This window comes from Pantherophis guttatus, chromosome 3 (assembly GCF_059756535.1).
Source record: "Pantherophis guttatus breed Tessera chromosome 3, ASM5975653v1, whole genome shotgun sequence".
Taxonomy (NCBI): Eukaryota; Metazoa; Chordata; class Lepidosauria; order Squamata; family Colubridae; genus Pantherophis; species Pantherophis guttatus.
Genome location: NC_142065.1, coordinates 153,438,134 through 153,456,077, shown reverse-complemented (window position 1 = coordinate 153,456,077; position 17,944 = coordinate 153,438,134). Strand labels below are relative to the sequence as shown.

The 17,944-nt window shown below is 35.4% G+C and overlaps 1 protein-coding gene across 2 annotated transcripts in view; it reads right to left on the bottom strand.

The window, feature by feature from the left end:
• The window catches only part of SLC66A2 (solute carrier family 66 member 2), a 73,936-nt gene that overhangs the window by 54,710 nt on the left and 1,282 nt on the right, over positions 1-17,944 (bottom strand). The window contains exons 2-4 of one of the 2 annotated variants that reach the window (XM_034429316.3): positions 16,687-17,029; positions 6,278-6,411; positions 3,388-3,441 (exon numbers count right to left, since the gene is read on the bottom strand). In XM_034429316.3, the coding sequence (XP_034285207.1) occupies positions 3,388-3,441; positions 6,278-6,411; positions 16,687-16,916 (418 nt within the window). In that variant the 5' untranslated portion in view covers positions 16,917-17,029. The remainder of the gene's footprint in view (positions 1-3,387; positions 3,442-6,277; positions 6,412-16,686; positions 17,030-17,944) is intronic. The other variant, XM_034429318.3, reaches the window with a different exon arrangement.

Sequence of the window (17,944 nt, the reverse complement as noted above, 5' to 3'; positions counted from 1 at the left end):
CTTCCAGATAAATAAAATAGAGGAAACCTCTTTACAAAACACATGGGATACTTTAAAAGCATATATAACGGGCCTAGTAATAGCATATACGAGGAAAAAGAATAAAGAGAAGAAAAAACAATTAGATAATTTAGAGAAAGACCTAAAACAAATAGAACAAAAACTCCAGGAAAAGCCCCAGAACAAAACAATAAGAGAAGAATGGGAAATGATTAAGCATAAATTGAATTTGATAAACCAAATAGAACTAGCCCAAAAAATAAAAATGGCGAAACAAAACTATTTCGAATACGCAAATAAAACGGGCAGATGGCTAGCCTATAAACTGAAAAAAGAACAGAAAAAAAGAATGATATACCAATTGAAAGATGATAAAGGAGAAATTCAACATAGTAAAGAGGCCAAAAAAGAAATTATTAAGAAATTTTATGCGAACCTATATAATCAGGGGAAAATCGAGGAAGACAAAATAAAACAGTACATAGGGAAATCAGGAATGCCAAAAATCACAGAAGAACAAAGAATCACTCTCAATAGGCCAATAACCAAACTAGAACTAGATGAAGTACTGAAAAAGCAAAAAAACAATAAAACACCGGGACCCGACGGGCTACCGGTAGAAATATATAAAACAATGCAAGAAGTATTGGGAGAAAATATGTTGCGATTATATAATGAAGCTATGGAGAAAGCCAAAATACCAAATTCATGGACAGAAGCCATAATAACAATCATTCCAAAAGAAGACACAGATCTCCAGTTAATACAAAACTATAGACCTATTTCATTATTGAATGCCGACTACAAAATATTTGCAGCAATCTTGGCAGAAAGGATTAAATTAGTATTAAATACATATATACACCCAGACCAAAATGGATTTCTGCCGGGACGCCAAATAAAGAACAACATGAGAATAATACTTAATGCTTTAGAATATTATGAATTACACCCGGAGAAGCAGGCAGCGTTGGTTTTTCTTGACGCCCAAAAGGCTTTTGATAACCAAAATTGGAAATTTATGATTGAACAACTACAAAATATGCAAATTGGGGAAAAATTTGGGAAAATTATAGCAGAAATCTATACCAAGCAATCAGCAAGGATTATTATGAATGATGACATAACAGACAAATTTAATATAACAAAAGGAGTCAGACAAGGCTGTCCACTTTCCCCCTTACTATATATTCTATCGTTGGAAATCCTGTTGAAAAAAATTAGAGAAGACCAAGGAATTGAAGGTTTAAGGATCAATAGAGAAGAATACAAAGTTCAAGCCTTTGCTGATGACTTAGTGTTTTTGACAGAAAATCCTATGGAATCTATATCTAATTTATTCCAAAAAATAGAAGAATTTGGAGAAGTGGCTGGACTAAAAATCAATAAAAGTAAATCAAAGCTAATTGTTAAAAACCTTACGGAAATCCAAACAAAAGATTTGACAGATAATATACAAATTCAAACAACAAAAAAAATAAAATATCTAGGAATCTGCTTATCTACAAGAACATCAGCAATTAAAGAAAACAATTATGATAAATTACTAGAACAAACAAAGAAAGACTTAGAAAAATGGGAAAATTTACACATTTCATTCTTAGGAAGAATTTCGGCCATCAAAATGACTATATTACCTAAATTTTTATATTTGTTTCAGGTCACCCCAATTAAAATAGATAAATCGTTTTTTGAAAAGCTGAATAAAATAACATCTAAATTTATATGGCAAGGGAAAAGGCCACGAATAAAATTTAAACTGCTTCAGGATACAAAAGATAGAGGAGGAGCTGCACTCCCTGACTGGGAGATATACTACCAAGCAGCAGTACTATCGTGGGTCAAAGATTGGATAGAATTAAAGGACTCTAGAATTTTAACAATTGAGGGACACGAACTTCAAACTGGCTGGCACTCCTTTATGTGGGATGAGAAATACAAAACACATTCATATTTTAAAACACATACAATAAGGAACTCACTATTACAAATTTGGCTTAAAATTAAAAAACAACATTATATGAAGATACCAAATTGGCTAGCACCGGCTGAATCAATTAGGCACCCAAACTTAACAGATAAGACAAAAATAATTAGATATAAAGATATAATTGACTATCAAGGCAAACTAAAGACAAAACAACAATTGGAGATAGATTTACACAGAGGAATAGACTGGTGGACTTACACTCAAATACAATCCAAATATAGAGAACATATAAAAACATATGAAATTTATAATCAAAAACAAGAAATAGATAAAATTATATTAGATTCAGAAAATAAATTAATTAGTAGAATTTATAAATTTCTCCTACGCTATAAATTGGAAGAAGAGACAGTCAAAGAAACGATGATCAAGTGGGCTCAAAATATCAAACACACAATACCTTTGGAAAAATGGGAAAAGTTCTGGCAGGTAAATCTAAAGTTAACGAAAGCAACGGCGTACAAGGAAAACCAACTGAAAATGTTTTATCGGTGGCATATGTCTCCAACCAGATTGGCAAAAATACAACCTAAAAATAGCCCAATTTGTTGGAAGTGCAAAAAGGCACAAGGGACTTTCTATCATTTATGGTGGACGTGCCCGGCAGCAAAGAAATTTTGGTCTAACATCAAAAAATGGTTGGAACAAATAACAAAAACACAGATTGAAAAAGAACCAGAAACATTTTTATTAGGAATATTTAACAAATCATACCCTAAGGATATCAAATATCTTACAATCCATATATTAACTGCTGCAAGAATAACTTACGCAAGAAATTGGAAACAAGAAAAAATACCAAGTGAAACAGAAGTAATAGGGAAAATTTTAGAATGCGCTGAAATGGATAGTTAACCAAAGAATTACAAGAAAAAGAGACTTTCACTCATTTTCAGTGCATTGATTCATATAATACATACACGTGCACTCATGCATGCAAATGTTTTTAAATGTGTCTGCATATTGTTCACACACACACACACACACACAAAATCCCATCCAATTGTCACAAATTGTTGAGTGAAACACAAATTATTGAGTGAAATACGATGAATAAAGTAAACTTAACAGGATAAATCCTATAATGTCAAATCTGGTAATGGAACTAAAGGGGGGGGGAATATATGGGAAACACATAAGGAGCAAAATTGAATGTGCTTTCTCCCTTAGTAATAAAACCCAAATGAACATGTCACTGTTAAAAAGATGTAGCATGGATAGTTTCTTCTTAGAAATGATAAGCATGCATTCATTTCTAAAATGGCAAAAAAAAAAAAAAAAAAAAAAAACCCACCCCAACACGCTAAACTAAATCCCAAGCAAAAACAAAAAAGCAGTGGAGAACAGATGGTGTTTCAATGGCACCCTCATGCAACAAGGGTTTCTAAAGTACATACCTAGAAAGGTTCTCTTGGGAGCTGTTTTGATTTCTTCATCCTTACTATCTGCAGCTATATTAAAATATTGAAGAGAAAGCAAAGACAAAACAAAGTAGTTTGACTCCTCATAATAGCAAGGTCTGAAAGTGCTCTAAATTAGCTTAAAGTTAAGGTAGCTTGATGGCAGTCATCATGCTAGAATGCTTTTTTTAGATTAAAAAAACAATTTAATTTGCTGGATTCTGATATTAGTCATTCATACCATGCTCCCCAAAATTTAGAAAAACAAAAGAAACATTTAGAAAACATCAATGTACAAGAACCGTAGCTTAAGCAAATATTGAATGCATAGATCAGTATCAAGAAGTTATATTAGTTACCTATTTTACACTGCATTACATTTTTGTTCCCTAAGAGGATTGTGGAAAAAAGTAATGTAAGCAAAGATTTAGCTTAGCTAAATCAAAACAGCATGAAAGGGCTCATCTGAGACTGTTGATAAATGATGCTTTACAATCCAGCCAATAATTCAAGAGGTAAATATGTACAACAAGCTTATCTGAAATGTCAATAATTGAATTACAATATGAATAACAAATAAAATCTTAAGCTAGATTCACTTATCCAAAGTGGAACAAAGCTACAAAACCAGCATTTATTTTCGTTCTCTGTAGCCAACAAAATCTATTGTTTGATAAAAGCAGCTAAATTCTGTTCAACACAATTCTCTCTAAATTTTGCAAATCTAGGAAATAGTTATAAGATGGATGTTGAAACAAAGTCAGTAATTGCCTTCAATCACCACATATAAGTATCTCTTACACACACACACACACACACACACACACCAACCCAAATATTCACATTTCCAAATTCATTTATAAAAATAAAAAGTATGAATTCAAAACAAAAAGCCAACAATGCAAACTATCAAAACAGGTTTTTGGATATTTCACATCATTAATTCATAGAATTCAATGTTTTAAATCATACAAGAACATGACAAAAAAATATTGCATTAAAATTAGAAAAAGGCATTTCAGAAAAACCTCTAATGTATACTGCTCACTAAAGTAATCATAAGGAGGATATATTTAAGCGAATTACTCTTCTTATGCAGGACAGGTTTCATATAAAAACAGGCCACAAATGTAGGCTATATAAATTAAGAGGCTCTGAGCTAGAGATTGGGTTTACTATCATAAAGCAGGTAATTCAAGAAAAAGTCCAAGGGTGAAGGCTCAATATTGACTAAAAGCAAAGATGAGACTACATCTTAGTCTCTGATTAAAAGCTTCTGGAAATTCAATCATTTGCAACAAGTTAACAAATATTCTAACCAGCACAAAGCAGACAGATCCTCTGAGATATGCCCATTAAAGATTTATTTCATGTAACACATTTTTCTGTGCAACTGCCCATTCTGTCAGTGTTAGGCAATGTGAAAATCATTAATTCCCACCCAGAATCAGCTGCATGCGTGAAGGAACTTGGTTGTATAGACCAGGGGTATCAAATTCAATTTCATTGAGGGCCACATCAAGGTTGTGTTTGACCTCGGGGGTGGGGGGGCGTGGCCAGGTGGGTATCACTCGTGTCAGGGGCACCTGTGGTGGCCTGGGCAGGGCTGGAGGGGGATCCACTTTTGCTAGTAGTTTGTTTTGCTAGCGCCCTGCCAGCAAAAATGCAGCTCGGGAGAGCTGCACGTCACCCTCCCAAGCTCCATTTTCACTGGCAGAGGCACTGCGAGCCAGACCTTCACTGTTTTCAGGCAGCCCCGCAGGCCAGATCTAAGCACTCCGCAGGCTGGATCTGGCCCACGGGCCTTGAGTTTGACACCCCTGGTATAGACACTGAAGCTAAGCATTCAATCAGAAAGGGGGAAAATATGAACTTAAGAAAATTAATAGGATGAATGCACACACGGATAGATGGACAGATGTAAGGAAGGAAATCTTAGCAAGTCTGCTTTCTTTGCATTGCCATATTTCACTATCTAACATTAAGACATGTGGACTTTCAGAATTCCCCAGTGGGAATTCTGGGAGTTGAAGTAGTCACATCTTAATGGTTTCCAAGTTTGAGAAACACTGCCGTATCTGAAAAGGAGGGAAAAATAAGCATGCACAGGTCTGTAAATTATACATATTTTTCATGGGATCATGACATCAGCTTTTTCTCTCATTTTTTTTATCAACCAACTTTCTTATTATCACAAAATGAAGAATTAACACATCCAAAAGCTGAAGTATGAGAAAACTGTAGAACGTTTTTGTACTGCAATGGAAATATATATGCATGTGACCGTCATACCCTATTCCCACATTTTGTATTTGAAGATCACACATAACTTGATGGAAGCCATCTGAACCTGTAAGAGATTAGAATGCTGACTAGCGTGTCCTGCGATTCATCATTTAATATATCACAATGTTTGTTATCACAACCAGACATTCATGATAGATGGAAGGACTGATCCATAAAACGATGGAATGTTACACTTCTGAGCAGAACAATGAGTACAAAAGATTATTTCAGGTGGATGCCACAAGAGTTTAGAGCAATGAATGTGACATCAAGAAACATATTAGTATATAGTAGCAATTGGGAATAAATGGTGGGAAGCTCTTTCTTCTATAATTTTGCAAAGGAGAACAGAACCAACTTCTATAGTTTACTACTCCAATAAATAGGGTCACTGGGTAAGAATTGCTTTGATTATGATTTGGCATATTCATATACACACAAATAAAAACAAATATTTTCAAAATAAATCACATTTCCTCAACTGGAACGTTCTTTAAATGTTGAAACATCAAAACAGAGTTTTGTCAAAATATAATGGAACCAAAGAAAAGAGAGAAGAAATAATGTTACACAGAATCAATATGCAATGATTTCAACCAACCTGAAAAGGAACGTCGTTTTATATTCAACTCATTAGCCACACGTACTTCAGTGCACAGTTTCAGCATCAATAACATTGTGGCTATCATTATAATGCTTTGCAATAATAAGGGTGACTCAAAATGTCTCCCAAACCTAAAAGAAGAAAAAGAGATATCAAGTGGTTGAACACTAAAAGAAAAAAAGACTTTCATAAAACAAAATTCCAGAATGGATATAAATTAATTTACTGATATTCAAATTCTTCCAAGAGCTGGTCACCATTTTAATTCTAGGTAGGGAACCAGAATATAAATCTATTAACTAGATAATCTTTTGACAAAATTACATCAGATGCCAAATAAACTGCTCTGGATAATTATAGAAAAATATAACAAATAATGGATAACAAAATTAACAAATTAAGAGTAATTTTTTTCTGAGTTTCCTAACCTTACATAGTGAAGAGAAGATTGTAAAATAGTGGAACTGGACATTCTTAATTTTAAATACATTTTTTTTTTGCCAAAGAACCTAAATCTATATACCATATTCAAAATCAGTTTCTCCCAATAAAACCACTAGAGGGAGATCCATGCTCCTCGTAAGCCTTTACTGATCATTAATAAAATCCTAAACCTGTAACAGCTTCACAAAACATTTTCAAATATATTAATACTTAATATTCATGTTTGCTATCATTTTTAAAAAAACTTGGCCTTGTAATATTCATTTGCACTATGGCAGGTGTGACCAATTGGGCTTCCTTCAGCATCAATTCCAATGGTCTAATATCTGCAGTTGATTAACAAGGCATGTGTTCAGGCAATCCAAAAATGAAACTATAATCAGTAATTAAGAAATACAATTTAAAAAACATTGGAGGCTAACAGCACACAGCAATAAAAGACTCACTTGGTATTTAAGAACTATGCTTGCAAGTTTGCTGATAAACATAAAAGAACTTAACTGTCTCTGGGTCACTCAAGTTTGGGGAGACAAAGTGAGTTCCAAGAAGGCCGGTGGTGAATTTAGCAACCTGGCTTATTCCCATAGCAAAAAGAGAAAGTTTAGCAAATGCAGTATTTTCACATATATAGATGCAAATGTCCTAAAGGCCATTTTACACAGAGAGAACAGGCAGAGAAAACAAGATTTCTGGACAAAACAGGGAGAAAGAATTCGCTTGCATTTGCATGACTGAGCTGTTTGTACTATCCAATGTTTGGAATAAAAAGACAAAGGAGAGTTGCTGCTCTCCACTAGATAAAAACAAAAGGGAAACAGAAAAAGCAAGAAAAAGGGGAGAAACTTGTTCTCTTCTAAAATGCTGGATGATTGACAGCCCTGGAAAGAGGGGATTTTAGTAAATCATCAGGAAGATATCCTCCAAAAAGATTTGTTGCCTGGACTGATGAGAAAGGGGGAAAGGAAGAATATCATAATCTATGATGAGCAGGCTATTTCCCATTACTATTCTAACAAAAGCCTTCACTGAAAAGTGTTGGTTTCACAACAGCAACAAAGCATTACTAACTTCACTATAGGAATCACAGTTTGTTCCATAGCTCAAGATTTACTGTTTAAGATTATGTTTGGGTATACACATTTCTATAGCCTATTCTTCCTTTTAAGAAAGTTAGAAGCCGCCAAATCATACCTCGTCCCTCACAGTGTCTCTCGCTTTTGGACATCTGTAATTTCATATATATTAACAATCGGAAACATGGAGAGAATTCAAGGGGAGTGCTTACAGAAGTTCAAGTATGTACATTGGGACTCCCTTGCCTGGAGTTTTAAGGGAATCTCCAAGAATCCATGATGGAATCTTTCAACAACAAGATATCTGAACCACCTTTATTCAACATATGTAAAAGCTTCCTTATAATTCCTTTTGTTGGATATCCTAATATCCTAGACTTGAATATTAGGCGATAATATCCAGCTGTCAAAAGCTGCCCCAACTCCTTCTGTATTTGGGCTAAGTATTACCTTCAAAGGTATATAAAATCCAACTGATAAAAGCTAACTGTAATCAAAGAATGGTTTGTTGTTGTTCAGTCACTAGATTGCGTCCGGCTCTTTGCAACTCCATGGACCATAGCACACCAGCCCCCGTCCTCCATTGTCTCCCAGAGTTTGCAAAAATACATGTTCATTTTGTCAATGATGCTATCTAACCATCTCATCCTCTGCTGTCCCCTTCTCTTTTTGCCTTCAATCTTTCCCAACATCATTGTCTCTTCCAAACAGTCCTCCCTTCTCATTAGATGGCCAAAGTATTTGAGCCAAAAAGAACCAGAAATTATTTTTATATGAGCTATACTATGGTATGATTAGTATCATTAATTTTTAATACTGCTTCAATTTTTAACTCTTGAGTATGTCTTTTGTAAGGTGAGAAAGAGAAGACTTTAAGAGCAGACTGAACACCATATATAAACGGTGTTCTCGGTGTCAAACTGTGGAAGCAAATGTTGGTCTTGAAAGACAGAAAGACGATGATTTTGGAATTCGGCTTTGGAAAAGAGAATACCATCAATAAAAATGGATCATCAAAGTTTTCTCACCCAAGGCACAAATGACCAGGCTCAAATTATCATACTTTGGACATGTTGTGTAAAGGCCTAGCGCTCTGAAGAGGGCTCTTATGCTGGGAAAGGTAAGACAAAAGAGAAGATGAGGATGACTGGCAGCAAATTGGATGGACTCATTTACTCTGGTGATAGGTGCATCATTGGAAAACCTGAAGAACAAGATTAGGGGCAGTTCATCAGAGAAGATGAATGTGGTTGCTAAAAGTTGATACCGAGTTGACAGCACAAATCAAGGGGTATATAAGATATTGAAAAGACAGGAAGAAAGATTTTCCTACTGCCTACTGGTATGAAATTATTAATGAAGAAAGATATCGGGTAAACAGTTAAATTATAGAAGATGCAAGGATAAGCATAATACAATTTAATGCTAGTTTGGATAATAGTTTTTCCTCTGGGAATGATCAAAATACATTCCCAAAGAAAATGAATATTTGCTTGCTTATCTAAGTGTTAAAAGGACTTGCCAGGTATATTTGATGCAAATATGCTTCTGTTTTATATATATATCCCATTATATCTTGCTAAAATTCAATCAACCATACAGATAGAGAGACTGAAAAAAATTAGCTTTTCTAAAAGAAGAGAATATCTGCAGCTCAGAGTTAAATAGGAGCCTTGATAGTACAGTGGTCTACGCACCCTGTTATTAACACAGCTGCCTGCAATTTACTGCTGGTTCGAATCTCTCCAAGGCTCAAGGTTGACTCAGCCTTCCATCCTTTCTAAGGTAGGTGAAATGAGGACCCAGTTTGTGGGGGCAATAAGCTGACTTTGTATAAAAAATATACAAAAGTAGGAAGGCTATTGCTTAACGCATTGTAAGCCGCCCTGAGTCTCCGGAGAAGGGTGGCATATAAATCAAATTAAAAAAAAAAACCAAAACTGTGGCGTCCTTGGTGCTGTCTGAGCTTGCTTGCTTGCGGTTGTTTTATTACCTAAGCAGTTAACATCATAAGTGACTAAAGTGCATTGTTGATGTTGCCGAATCAAGTAATGAAGTGTATGAAATCAAACAACCAAGTTCAAAGAACATCCAGGACTCCATTGTTTGCTGGATGTGCAGTAGCTTGTTCTTACAGTAGTCCTTTTTAATATAATTTTCTTCAGGGCTTGGTCAAACAGTAAGCCAAACTGAGAATGCAATTAAGGGAGGGGCAAACAATACACCATACAATTCTCCTCCCCTAAATATCAAAGCTAAGTTTAAGCTATTATGCATCCATCAAAAAAATAATGTTAATTTTGTCTACATTTAAAGATGAATGCATGGATCTACAGTGTTCCTCAATCTATAAAATGAGTACTGTGCAGCCAACCTAAAAGAACAGCACCCACAGGATGCTTTTTACCTAATTAAGGGTATCAGAGAAATAATCAAGAACAAATCACGTTCCATCTTTTGAATATTGCATGACCCGTTCCAAGAAGATTTTTGCCTTATGAGGCTTGAAAACATAAAGTTGAGTGCTGTAAAATAAATCGTAAAATCTTGTTTGCACCCCATCTTATACTGGTCTTTCTCAACTTACTGTAATACCTTCCAATTGTACTTGGCACTTTAAGCAATTCCCAAAATTGCAATAGCATTGTTCTTCAAAGTATCTGCAGAGCACCTATTTTAGAAAACTTTCTTACATCGTGCATGAAATGGCAATGTCTCTTGCTATGCCATATGTATACGAATGACCCTACACACACAGAACGAATAATTATTTTCATGTCCTATGGCTGGGTACCAATCTAATTTAATTCAAAATCCCCAGGAAAAAAACTACCCAGGTCAAAGCGTCAAAATTGATTTTAAAAATGATACTGTACAGCTTTCTTCTCTAAACTCCCATCAACTTCCTGTAATTTTTTATCATAGAATCATACGACTGGAAGGTATCTTGGAGGTCTTCTAATCCAAGCTCCTGTTCAAAGCAGGAGTCTTTATACCATCCCAGACAAACAGTTCTCCAATTTTGTCTTAAAAACCTTCAGTAATGGAACACCCATAACCTAGGAGGCAAACCGTTCCATTGATTAATTATTTCATTGTCAGGAAATTCCTTTTTTCCAGGTTGGATCTCCCTCTGACAAGCTTCCACCCATTGCTTCTTTTCCTACCCTGAGGTGCTATGGAGAATAAATTGACTCTTTTCCCTGTGACAGTCCTTCAAGCGTTGGAAGACTTCTCTGAGTCTTCTATTAGGCTAAACATACCTAGTTCCCTTAGACATTCATCATATGATTCAGCCTCCTGATCCCTAATCATCTTTGAATGATTTATGTGGGGTGGGGATGGGGGTGGAGTGTGGTGTGTGGTGTGTGTGTGTGTGTGTGTGTGTGTGTGTATACATATCTGTGTATGTGAATGACAATTAGTGTTCTTTTTTTTAAGAAGAATTGGATTTGTCAACAAAGTAACATCTCTGAGCAACTTGAAAAATCAATCCGATATTCAAAATACTGATTCCATTGAGTGAGAAAGGGATGAATGCTAAGAAATGTGATGAAACAAAAATGACAGTAGATTGAAAAGTCAAATCCTGAACAAGGAAGATTTTTGGGATGAAGACAGAAAGGTAAAAAGAAAGGTGCAGAATAAAGAGGTCTATGGAAACTAAATATCACGTGTCTCTGGCAAGAAGAACATGGAAGGAAAAGAGTTTTGAAGACCATGGAGTATAAGAGAATATAAAGAGAATCCATTTTTCATTATTTAAGCAAAATACACAGCTCTTTGGGATCACTAATCATGCTACATCACCTGAGAACTAGTAAATAACCCAATAAACAAGGTTTATTAAACCAAAGTCAAATAATGTGATATGTTTTTAACAATATAGTTGTAGCAAATATTATTGTGAGCCAAGCAAAGGATACATTTAAGATGAAGTCTACTCAACAATTAGAATTAACCTCAAAATCAGGTTAAAAGTTACCCTCTAAGAAATTTGCTTGTGTCAATTTAGTGAAGTTGACAGAATAACTGGTCTTGAACACCGATAGAGTGTAGCAACAGATTTCTGATCATAAACCCAGAGTATGATTTGCAATAAATATTGGTTCTCTTAACAGAAAGACCAGTATAGAAATGAAATAAGGACAAAATGTTTGCTATTCAAGTTCTTCCAAAAATCTCTATAAGCAGTAACAATTCTTGCTAATAAACAATATACATTTGAAAATAAAGTTGTGAAACATAGTAATCATACACTGATTTTTACTGTAGCATGTTGGATTTATGATAATCATAATTCTACTCTTATTGCAGCTGGGGAGTATTAATGCACTATAATCTATATATAGTTATGACTTATGATTCTAGGCAAACAAATATGAACAGATGTATGCTTAAAGCCTTTTAAACAGGATATCCTACTTTCAAGGGCAAACTGTTAATTTTTAATAACTAATAACTAAAAATAGTTAATTTTTAATAACTATTTAATTATTTTAAAATATTTTCATTCACAGTGTTTTTTAACTACAAGCCACAATTACATTGCCCATTGAAAAGAGAAAGAAGTAGCTTAATACTTACAACAGTTTGTTTAGTGACCAACTGAGGTTACAGCAACACTGAAAAACGTGACTTATGACCAGTGGTAGGTTTCAAAATTTTTTACTACCGGTTCTGTGGGTGTGGCTTGGTGGGCGTGGCAGGGGAAGGTTACTGCAAAATCCCCATTTCCTCCCAATCAGCTGGGACTTGGGAGGCAGAGAATAGATGAGGGTGGGGCCAGCCAGAATTTTTACTACTGGTTCTCCGAACTACTCAAAATTTCCACTACTGGTTCTCCAGAACTGGTCAGAACCTGCTGAAATCCACCTCTGCGTATGACCCTTTTTCACACTTATGACCATTACAGCATTCCCTTGGTCACATGATCAAAAGTCAGATCCTTGGCAACAGACTTATGACAGTTGTAGTGCCCGGAGTTATGTGATTTGCGACCTTCTGACAATCAAAGTCAATGGGGAAGCCAGATTCACAACAACCGTAATTTAATAATTTAACAACTGCAATGATTCGCTTAACAAATGTGGCAAAGAAGGTCATAAAATGGGGCAAAATTCACTTTACAAATGTCTCACTTAGCAAAGAAATTTTGGGCTCAATTGTGGTGTAAGTCAAGGACTACAACCACCAGTAAACCAGGGGTGGGTTCTAAAATTTTTTGCTACCGCTTCTGTGGGCGTGGCTTATTTTGTGGACGTGGCTTGATGATCATGTGACAATTCTTTAGGATTTAGCAGAGGTACTGGTCTACCAGGCTTTTAACTGCTTGCAGAGCTGTACCGGTCTACCCATTTATTTTTGCAGGCACTGGTCTACCCATTTATTTTTGCAGGCACTGGTCTACCCATTTATTTTTGCAGGCACTGGTCTACCCATTTATTTTTGCAGGCACTGGTTACTCATTTGTTTTCTTTTAACACTGATCAGCTGTAGGGCGGCCCTTTGAAGCCCCACAGCAAGAGTTTAAACAGTTTTTTCCCCTCTAGCCGATAGCTGGGACTCAGGAGGCAGCAATAGATTGGGGGTGGGGCCAAATAAAAGGTAAGAATAATGCAGGAGGAGTGCGGGCGGTAGGGGGGCAGAACCGGTTCGGTGACATCATATCGTCACCGCTACGGGCTCAGCCGAACCGGGCCAAACCGGGAGGAACCCACCACTGCTGTAAACCAAAGTAAATTGAGAAATCTGAGCATCCTTTCTCTAAAAGCAACCCATTAACAATTCAACAGGATTCAATAACAATGAACACCAATACAATTCTTCATTTCCTGAACTTTCTCTCAGCATGTATTAATACAAACGATAGGATCTCCATTAAATATCACAGTAAATTGTTTTGATCCAATTATCTATTAGAGGCTAATGTACAATTGCCTTGTTCTGTGTGTGTGAGAGAGGCAAAAGATATCTAGAGAAAATGCAAAAGTGAGTTTCAAAACATTATCTGCCTTTTCTTGAACTTTGCTATAACAGGGCAGCTTGGAAGTGAAAAGCTTACATGAGTCAATCTTTTAAAAATCTTTTAAAATGCAGTCTTTCCCCCCATAATTAATTATAAAATCTAAAAAGGTATGAGGAGAGAAAGCAGCACTGATCCCACTCACCACTAGCAAAAATACAACCATCATCAGAAAGAAGGTTCTGCAACTAGCATAAAAGAAATGCACCATTAAAGTCACCAGTCCATCTTTTTAAACATCTGTCAATGATAAATGAATCTGAAAAGCCCATCTTATAACAGTCTTGTGCTGTTATATGATTTAGGTCTGGTTTTAAGGGAGGGGTTTCTGGGCTCAGTGCTTCCCTTGTCTTAACACTCAAACTGAAAGCATTTAGGTAGGCTATATAACCTAACTAGCCTGTTCTGCCTTCTTTGTTCCTTATTTTTGCCAATTATTCTTTCCCAGAGCTGGGGCAAGGTTGGAGCTGTGTTTTCTACTGGCCACAAAAAACAATTAATCCTTAGCTAAAAGAGGGCCTAATATTTCATAATCTTATCAAATCCTGGTTTAAAAACAGATGGTTATGTCCAAGCTTACATTATCTGTTTGGTCTGATTTAAAAACAGAAATTATAAAATATATATTTTATGCTAAGGAACATCACATAAACTGCATAAAGAGTGATATTCCTGAACTGCACAAATTTATGTAATTATACAATTTGTACCCTAATTCTTCTTCAGGCAGCAAAGAAAGAAAAAGGTAAGTAGCAGCCAATCTTTTTTGAAGGTCAGATCCTGATGGTAGATAAGATAAATTTAAGGCAATCACAAGAAAAAACAATACTTCTATTTGTCTCCAAGTGCTTTATTCCGCATTACATTCTTAAGTTATAGCAATACTTCCTAAAAGGTCATCTGTAACCAAATTAAAATCTGAGGAAAGCCCTTCCCCCAAAGATTTATGATCAAACTAAATACATAGGGCTAATGGTTCCCTTTATGTTTAGTCATAAACATTGATCAGTTATATTGTGATGAAAGATGCTTTGCTTCAAGACCAGGATGAAAGTCTTCTGAAGTTGAAGAAAAGGCTGACAGATGACTGTGCTATTCATCCACCCACTAAACCATAGAGCTCTTTGATACTAAGACCCATGTTGTTACATTTCAAATGTTATATGACAGACACAGTACATACAGTAATAAATTCCTACACATAAATTAGGTCTGCCATAACCTGATAATTTGTGAATTATCCCAGACTAGGCAGTTATCATCAAACAGGGCTTTTTGCTGCATTCTAGTGTATGCATGATTAGCACGAGCTACATTGAAATGCATTCAGGAAATATAATGTGAATTTTAAAATTAGATTAATTTTACATTTCATTATTTTTATTGCCTGGCACTTTCTCATAGGAATATGACATGTAGAAGAGAATTTTACAATGCTGCTGTATAATTGAAACATGTATCCTGTACATAACCCATAACGAACAGCCAGTTTCCAGAAAGATATATATGCTTATTCAGCAAAAAGCTGAAAGTCGTCATTGTCATTCTAATATTATATAAACCTTTGCTGATCACAATAGTCTACAAAACCTTGTGCTGTAAGCAGTGAGGGTTTAAAGCTCCAAACTTTCTCAATTAGCCACAACAATCTACAGATTGAAGAAATGGACTAGTGGAATACTGTGAACACAGTATTCACATAATACTGTATCATTTCATTTTAGATAATTAATTGGGGGGGCAATTAATTATTATGCTGGCTTTGTTGACTGGAAGATTGGCCATTCGAGACCCAAGCACTATGTGACCGGGTGAATTCCAATTTCTGCCCCAGCTCCTGCCAACCTAGCAGTTCAAAAGCATAAAATGCCCATAAATAGGTACCACTTTGGTGGGAAGGTAATAGTATTCCGTGCACCCTGGCATATAGTCATGCTGTCCACATGACCACAGAAGCGTCTTCGGACAATGCTGGCTCCCTAGGCTAGGAAACAGAAATGAGCACTGACCCTTAGAGTCAGAGACAAATGGACAGAAGAAACTTTTACCTTTTTTTAAAAAATGTTATTTAATTGAGGCTATTCTTTGGTAGGGCTGAGCAGACTTCAAAGTCAATGGTAAAAAGTGCTTTGGCATATATGGGGATAAATACACAGCACTTGACTGCAATCCCTTAAAACAACTTTGTCATTTCCCAAGAGTCACAAGACCGCCATCTGATCTGAAGTAAAGACACTTTTGATTTAAGGAGTTGCAGTCAAGTCCGATTGGTGTTTGCCTGCTCTTAAAGGATCTTTTTCCCTTCAGTTCTAAAATGCCACATAGCCTTATTCTTCATAATACATTTAATTGTTCATTAAGCTTATACTATGTCTGCTAGATGAATATTGCTAAAGCCTCCGCAGCTAATTTCAAAAGAGCTTTTGTTTAGGTTTACACGTTTTCAAATCCTGACAACTTCAGGCTGACAAAAATATGCAAGCTTTCCAATACAGCATATACAGTATATTTCAAAATATTAGATATCACAAATTTAGGACTTTCATTAGGTATCACAGGTTTAGGGCAACCACAAAAATGCCATCTGGGTTTCAGCCAAGTTATCCTTTTGAATATACTCATGCAATATTGACAAAGGACCCAGAGGGAGGCCAAATACAGCTGATATATTACTTATACTTCAAAGGAGTTTCATGGAATTTGGCAGCACAGTAAATCAATCTCTCTCTCTCTCTCTCTCCTGCTCTCGCTCTCTCTCTCTCTCTCTTTCACATACACACACACACACACTTTTCTTTTTTCAGGTATCCATATCATCCGGAAGTACAGAGAGAAATTTAGTTTTTAAAAAAGAAACAACTTACCAAAAGAGTATCCTTAAAATGTTTGCAATTAATAATACTAAGCACACGTAGGTTGAAAAGCCCTCTGCGTTCTGTGTCCTTTTAATATCTCGGTATTGAGGGATGTATGGCACCACACCTCCAAACATCATGGCTGCCGAAGCTCCCCAGGATATCAGCTGTTGAACTGCAGTTACCAGCCATTCCCAGCCATCTGCTTCCATCATGGGCAGAATGATGTCCCTTAGCATGAGGACAGTTGGTAACAAAAGGGAAGCCCCTTTTTTACTTCCTCAGGATTTACTGACTTATATTCATATCTGATTAATCTTCCAATAGGTTGTATGCCATTCTTTAAGCAACACTAGAAAAACAAAGTGAGATGAGACAATTGAAAACTTGCCTGGAAATATTCAGTTGCATAATTAGAAAGTAATTAGTTAAATCATAATGATCTAGAGGAAAAAAAGTAATTAGTTAAATCATAATGATCTAGAGGAAAAGGCAATCTATTTGTCTAAACTAGAGCTTGCTCCACCATGCTGACATTCAAACAAAATATCTGAATTGTCAAGAATGGGAAAGTTTAATAATCCTAAAAAATACGTTTTCTAACAAAATATACTTACTAAAACTTATCGGTTAATATACTCATGATATAAAATGTGCTCATTTGTTCCAGCCTAGCAAGCTTTTTCAAATTAATTGCATTAAAGGTCTGCATAGTTTTATAATATAGTAAAAAAATCCACAGGTTGGATAGCACACTTATAATTACCGGTAATGGCATAAATATGTAACACTTTTAGGATTGATACTTGTAAGACAACTACTGTCCATAATAAAAATGCACATATTTCAATGACAGACAAATCAGAAGCAATTTAGTAACTTTTAATTAGATGTGTTAATTGAGAAAGTTGCTACCAGATTCCTTTAGATTTTTAGTCATCATAAACTAACATGACTCACCTCTTAGAAAATAATTTTCCATGGTTGAGAATTCCTATAATCATGAGTTTTAATTAGTAAAAATTCTAGAGACTGATAAACTGCTATTGATGTATTTGGTCAACAGCAATACAAACAAGATTTTTACTCAAATTAGCAGTTATAGAGTATTTTAAAATTATCCCTTTTCAGAAAATAAGCAAGAAGCATTCCTCCTTCTACATGAGAGAAAATCTCTTTCAAAATATCTCACTTGCCAATTGAACTCCTAATAACTTTCTTATTTAACCAATTACATTGTCATTGTTTTCCTTTCATTAGGAGTTAT